At 45.9% G+C, this 7,166-nt stretch overlaps 1 protein-coding gene across 1 annotated transcript; it reads right to left on the bottom strand.

The window, feature by feature from the left end:
- Positions 1 to 3: 3 nt before the first annotated feature.
- Positions 4 to 4,079, bottom strand: LOC124232848 (keratin, type I cuticular Ha3-I-like; the record flags this gene model as incomplete). Its single annotated transcript, XM_046649759.1, has 4 exons — positions 3,662 to 4,079; positions 2,074 to 2,156; positions 937 to 1,093; positions 4 to 45 (listed from the first exon to the last, which is right to left on the bottom strand). Coding segments are annotated over exons 1-4 (630 nt in total), but the record flags the coding sequence as incomplete, so codon positions are not given.
- Between the last annotated feature and the right edge of the window lie 3,087 nt (positions 4,080 to 7,166).

Genomic DNA, 7,166 nt, shown 5'->3' with positions numbered 1-7,166 from the left:
CACGTTGAGGCGGTCTCCAAGCTGGCTACGCAGGGAGTTGACTTCCTAATGGAGGAAGACGTAGGCATGAACCCACAGAAAGAAGTCTATAAATAAACTCTCTTTGAGGGAGTCCAGTGAGGTGGGAAGAGGATTGCACTGGAGTTTAGGAATCATGAGCTGAAGTCCAGGTGATGTAACCTGTCACTTCTTGTGATTCAGGCCTCCTGAGTCACTCATTTGTATAATGAGGCTGCTTCATTAAATGGTTGTTAATGTTTCTTCTCACTCCAAGATTCTATCATTTCTTTCTTATTTTCTCCTTGCTCAGTGACAAACCTGGCATGATAACTGGCTTATAATTGTTGCTATTTAAATACAGAGGAACCAGGTTGAAGTCCTCCCATTTATTTCATGTCTTCTGCCATCATACACTATCTGTTAGAGGTTGTTTCCTCTTCATCAAAACATGTAATGTTTGAAGCATGCATCTGATTTCATTACATTCAACCAGGGGCTCTGCATCAACCATTATTTGAGTTCCTTAATTTCTCCCATTTTTCCCACCCATCCATCCATCCATCGATCCATCCATCCATTTATCCAGCTTAGGTTCTACTATCTAGATGACACACAATGTAAGGAAGTTTCCTTCCGGTCTTAGTCATTAATTTGGCATCTATTCAGAAGATAACAGATCTTATCAAACTGTAGAAAGTATTTTAAAGATCTTTGTGTGGACTTTGGCCCCAAGTGGAAATATGTCAGCTGACCATACTCTTTTTGGTAAAAAAGAGAGGCTTGTAACTCAGTCCCCAAAAGTCCCCCAAGTATGTTTTGAGCAACCAGCAGCATGTGGTGCTCGCCCTATGGTACTTTGCAAAGACCTAGCTTATACTGCTCAGGGGAGTTACGGAACTCTCAATAGTGGGAGCTTGGAAGCTGGGAATCCCTTACCTGCTCATGGTTCTGCTTGAGGGAGATGAGCTCCTCCTTCAGGGACTCCACCTGGGCCTCCAGGTCAGACCTGCACAGGGTCAGCTCGTCCAGGATCCTGCGCAGGCCGTTGATGTCCGACTCCACCAGCTGCCGCAGGCCCAGCTCCGTCTGATACCTTCACACACACAGCAAAGGTCAAGGGAGGTCAAAGAGGAAGATTTCTTCCTGGGCTTTACTTAGCTGACCTAGTCAAATTCATTATATTTTGAAATATTTTCTTTTTTTTTTTAAAGTTTTTTGAAAGGAAAAAAGTACCACTGTGCTGAGTAAAAAGACCTATTTCCTCCCTGAGACAGACCCACAGAGAAGGTATTGGTGGGGGGCCAATGCACAGTTCTACTCTCATATTAACTGTTGGTTCTAAGAAGCTCATTCACGGGTTGCTGTCAGCTAAGCGCCACTATCTTGCCTGCTTAAGTGAGCCGGTAAACTTCTTAAGCCAGCTATAGATTGTCTTGCCTTCCTTTCCAACCACGCTGAGAAGCAATCAGTTGCTGTTAAGGAAGCGCTAAATCAGAAGTCAGTTAGATTCAGCCTTGCCTGTGGATAAGCCCCTTCGTCTCCCTAAGCGTTGATTTCCTCCTCTGTAAAATGAGAACCAAACTAACACTTCATCCAGTTGGCCTGAAGATGAGGAAAGGCTGTAGGTATAATTACACCGTAAACCGTAAAATCCTACGAAAATGCAAAGGACTCTTATGATTGTAATGGTCACACCTAGAAAAATTGACTGATTCTCTGAAATGGATTTTGCCTTGTATTTTTGTGGTTTAATAACTTTTTTCTCATGGGCTGATATTGACTAACCTACACCAAGAAACCAACGTGAAATTCACTTTTAAACTTGGTCCAGACATTAAGTTGAAAAAGAGAAAGAATGGGTGGTTTCTTGCACTCCTTCCTAAACTTAAAATATAGATTCTTGGCATTCAGTGAGGCAACTTTAACTGACATTTAACCTAATCAAGTCAGTGCAGGAATCGTCCCGTTATCAACCCAGACAGCTTCTGCCTGCACGCTCCCGGGACAGAGACCACCACCCTGCGCTTCAGCCTGTCCATTACCAGGCTGCTCTGATCATTAGAAAAATCTTACTTGGTTCTGAAGTCATCTGCGGCCAGCTTGGCGTTGTCAACCTGCACCACCAGCCTGGCGTTCTCAGACTTGCTGACCAGGATCTGGAGACAGCATTAATTGTGAGATGAGTTGGACGAAGAAGGAATGCGCTGTGCCTTAAAGTGAAAAGCTCTTTTCTTTCAGCCCCATTCCTTCCAAATAGCTTTGAATCTTCTCAGATTTTCAGTTCTTGGGTAAAGGGAAGACTACTTAACAGAACTGATCATTTCAAAGCTAAAACAGTCAAGGAGAAATGCGCCCTTTGTCACAGACTCTTCCTGGTCTGCCTCTGGCTTCCTGCAGGAATTAAGCATACCGGGTACCAAGCCTCACATAGGGTGACCAGGACCCATTTGCTTGGAACTGGAGGGTTCCTGGGATGCTAAACCCAGAAAAACCCCAGGCAAACCAGGACAAGTTGGTTATCCTACCCTCATACCCTCCTTTTCCAGCCCTGCTGACCTCTCTCCACTCTCCCCTCATACTGCCTTGGACAAGGCTTTTGCACGAAGCTTCCGCCTCTACCTGGAGTGCCCTGGGATGTCCTTACCACCTTCAAGACCCCTCACATAACCCCCATCCCCGTCCTCCCCAGCTCCTGCAGGGGGTCGCTTCCTCCACGCCCTCCCACAGGACTTTGCTCTCAACCAGTTACACTTCCCGTCACCTTCCCTCTGGGCATTGGTTTCCACTCTCCACTTTTCTCCCCTAGCCCGTGAGCTCTGAAGGCAAGAGACTGTCTTATCCAGTACTTTATCCCTCGCTCCAGCACTGTGCCTAGTCATCACTAAACGTGAGTAAATGAATGCATGATCTTCAACTCGCATAGCCCCTTACCAGCCTTCACTTTACCAGAACTACTGAAGAGGGGACAGTCCATGCCCTCTGAGAATCAAGGGCTTGTGCAGTTGGACATCAACTCCTGCTCATCCTTCAATCCCTGCTCAGATATTGCCTCTCCTGGGAATCCGTCCCCAACCTCCACCGAGTCCCACCTCTGTGCTGACTCTTTCCTTATCCTCACTTCCACTCCTGCACTTCGGGTCCTGAGTTCTCACTTGTATATGTGTCGGCTCTGGTGGATGGCATGCTGTCTATATATCAGAGAGGCTTCTGGAGTCAATGGCTCTTTGCTTTGCTACAGACACAGTCTCTTTCTGCAGCTTTGAAAGGCCTTACATATTTGAGGATTCTCTCAGGAAATTCCTGGCTCCAAGAAATAATTCAGTGCATACTTTTTTAAAAAGCTATAGGCTCTGAAAATAAGAGCAGAATATCCCACTAGAACTAGGGTCGGATAATCTGGTTTTAGGGAAGAAGCAATGTAAGATTGCTGTAACTGATTTGGTCTAACGCCTTACCCTCTCCCCAGCCTGCATCCTTCCCTTGTGGGGCCTCCCGAAGAGATTTTCTAAGACAATTTGATGTGTTGTATCTAAACCAACGAAGTCTATGTCTTTATGCTTCTCAACGTTAGCTTCGAACAGTCTTAGATCCGTTCAGAAGTGAGTATGCTGAATTTGGATAGATAGTTTACTAAATTGGCAGTGTGGTGCCACCCCCTCACCTTCTGCTGGAGCTCCTCGATGGTGCGGAAGTAGGACTGGTAGTTGGAGCACAGTTCGGGCTCCTGCTGCTGGCACCGCTCCCGGATGCGGCTCTCCAGCTCCGCGTTCTCCCGCTCCAGCTGGCGCACCTTCTCCAGGTAGCTGGCCAGGCGGTCGTTCAGGAACTGCATGGTCTCCTTCTCGTTGCCATTGAAGGAGCCCTCGCAGAACAAGCCACAGCTGCCCACGTTGGCGGGGATGTTGCAGGCCCCGGGCAGGGTGCAGCCGTGACAGCTGGGGGGCACGCAGGGCCGGGAGGAGCAGGTGGAGCGGCAGCTCAGGCTGGGCAGGAAGCAGCTGTAAGACATGGTGCTGGAGACAGTGGAGCTCTGAAAGTCAGTTCCAAAGCCTGATTCTTCTTCTCTGGTGTAGCCCTGGTCCTCTCCAGGGCTTTATATTCTGTCATTGTTGGGTGTGCCAAACATGTCCAGCATTACCTCTTTTTACCTTCCTGACCAATTTTTCCATTTGTCGTTTAGCCACCTCACACGAGTCCTTTACCTCATAAAATATGTTACTTTGGCTTCTTGCTAAGTCAGGACTCCTCGCCAATCATGCTGGTTGGTTAAGTAAGAGCTTCATGGTTTGTCTTCAAAGTGATCAGCCCATTCCCTTGCTGCTTATTCACAGGGTGTTGAGTTAGAGTGACAGCTGTACCCTGTCCCCCAGAGTTGGGGGCTCTTCTGTGCCTCTTCCCCTTAAACGAGGAAAGGTCCGTGCCTCATCCATCATCCAACTCCTCACCCAACTCAGTAAGGACTTTGAGAAAAGCCGTCTAAGCAAGGCCACCTGGAAACCAGACTGTTGGGTGGGGAATCCTGGAAGCTGAGATCAGAGAGGACTTAGGAGGCCACCCCATTCAACGTCCCTTTGCCATTCTACCCTGCCCAGATGGAGGCAATTCTATTCTCTTCGTAGGGGGCTGAGGGAAACCCCCACACTCCATTTCTGCTATTATTCCACGTTCACAGAATGTTGAGAAAACTCACATCTTGAGAGCACCTACTCTGCATGAAGACTTACTATGTGCTTACACACAGTGTGACTGTTACTAGAATGGCTCCTGTTCACTGAGCACCCACTGTGCTAAGCACCTCCTGTGCATTATCTCCTTCAGTACTCACAAAACCCTGCAGGGATTGTAGATGAGGACAGCAAGCCTCTGAGAGGTTGCCCAAGGTCACAGAGCTCCTACACAGTGGAGCCGGAGTTCAAACCCGATCTCTCTGATTCCAACAGCCACACTCTCTTATCTTCTCACCACTGAGATTCAATAATGCACAAATCATTATGAGTTCAATGGGACTCAACGACTACTAGACAATATCCCCTCCTAAATTAGCGTCGGCCAAGAAATAAAAGCCTGTTTTCTATCCAAGAACCAAAGGTCATTTCTATTCTAATGGAAGGAAATCTACTAAGTGAGAAAGTACAATACCCACTAGAAACTGTAAACACGGAAACTGAGTTATCTGATGTAAAAACACTTCAGCCCAGCTTTCCAAAGGATACGATTCTAAAAAGCCACTAAATTATTGTGTGGTTAATGGCATCTCGTGACCATCAATACATTTTGACAAACAGATGTTCTGCCCTCACGGTGATTCAGGTGGAGATTTGAACTATGAGGATTTTATATTTAATCTATCAGTGCTCAAAATATGAAAGATACTCCTCAAAGTAGTTCCTTTTGGAAGCTGTATACTCATTCCTCCCATACAGTCATTACTCAGATTACGCCGTCTTCAAACTTGCCCTCGCAGCCTAGGACACTTTCTTTTGGTTATCCTCATTGATGGTAAATCTTCATCTTCTGAGGGTATGTTTAGTTTTGCAACCAACCAGATATCATTTGGAACCAAGCCTAGTGAGTGGAATAAACAACCAACCTGAGTAGTATCTTTAATGGGTCAGAAACACATTGAGACTATAAAATAATAATGTAGGATTCTAAAAGTTGTTCCCGAGAGCAAGCTTCATATACGCTTTCATAAAGGACGGCAGCTTTGGAGTAACATGTGGTCTCCTAGAGCGTGTGCTTTGAAGGCGCTGACATCTCATCCGTGTTCACAATCCACAGCTCTCTGCCCCTCCTGTCTGAATCTCTACCTTTAGAGAAATGTGGAATGAGTGTGCTTGTTTAAAATCAATACCAAACCAATTGAAGCCCTATTGGATGAGATCAAATAATATAAAGTATATAGCTAGATTCATTAGCTTTTCTCTGTCTTCCTCCCTTTCTACTCAAAGCTTCAAATGAGAAAAATCTAGACAATGGCAGTTTTTAAAGAATAACAAAGGAATATACTGTTGTAGACTGGTAAATATGTCCATGAGGGTCCCTACAACCATTACTGTAGCTTCTACCTCAGTCAGAACGTAGTAGTCCAGAGGTAAGTATCCTTTTATCTTCGAAAGTGGAGGGTATTCCCATACCTTGAGTAGAAGTAACTATGGTTGCCGCATAGCTACGTGGTCTTTAGATAATAATGGTTGCGACCACTTGGGTCTATTGAGAAGAGAGCCAAGTTTTAATTAGCTTCCCAGGAATTCTGGAAGACAACCGCTTTTATTTATTCCACTTACTGTATGCTGTGAATTCTTTCCTTTGCATAAGCGATGACATTGTCTCTAGTCAATGACCCTTCAATAAACATGATGAGCAAATCAAATCCTAACAAACAGAAAGGTTTTACACCTGCCCAGGTAATTGTGGTAGACGCCTTGGTAAGGCTTCTGGTCTTACCATGTGAGCAAATTGCTGTTGAGGTTTAAGGACACTATTTATGATGGAAGCCAAGGCTATTTCTGGGGGAAGATCACACCCAAACTCACCATGGTGGTTAACCATGGAGTGGAGTCAGGGCAGATCTGCTGAGGCCATCCTCCCTGTGGCAGGACTTTAAAGGCATTAGGAGGCCTCCTTCCTCCTTCCCAAACCATCTTCCCTGATGGCCAGGTACTGGCATTTGAAATTCTCATCATGAGAAACATACAATGTATTCTTTGGGAAATGCAAAGTAACATATCAGGCCACTTATTGATTAATTACATGTTCATGTGTACTAATGGCAAGGAGAGGCCAGGAGTAGTGTCATCGGGCACACTCAGACCAGGAGCACTGACTTATGCCTAAGAGAGATGAAGACTTACCCACTGGAGAATCAGAAAATCAGAAACACTGTTCAATATCAACACCAGCCCGGCAAGTTTTGGGCCAGCCCCAGTTAGAGCTGCTTATAAGAACAGGACACAGGGTTTCCACAGGCCATTCCGTAAAGTCAGCCGTTACGAATTTATCAATCACCCAGCCTCACTACACTGAGGGGAGAAAGTGTGATGGTAATCCAGGAACTAAGCTAACAGGTTTGGCTCTGAGGAGATGCCCAAACAGGATTCCAAGGAGGATAAGCGGGAGAAGACCTGGAGAATGAGCTAGCTCAGTAGTAAGATGGGCTGAGCAAA

The sequence above is a fragment of the Equus quagga genome, unplaced genomic scaffold (genome assembly GCF_021613505.1).
Source record: "Equus quagga isolate Etosha38 unplaced genomic scaffold, UCLA_HA_Equagga_1.0 130983_RagTag, whole genome shotgun sequence".
In the NCBI taxonomy this organism is placed as follows: Eukaryota; Metazoa; Chordata; class Mammalia; order Perissodactyla; family Equidae; genus Equus; species Equus quagga.
This window is presented reverse-complemented; position numbering and strand designations above follow the sequence as displayed.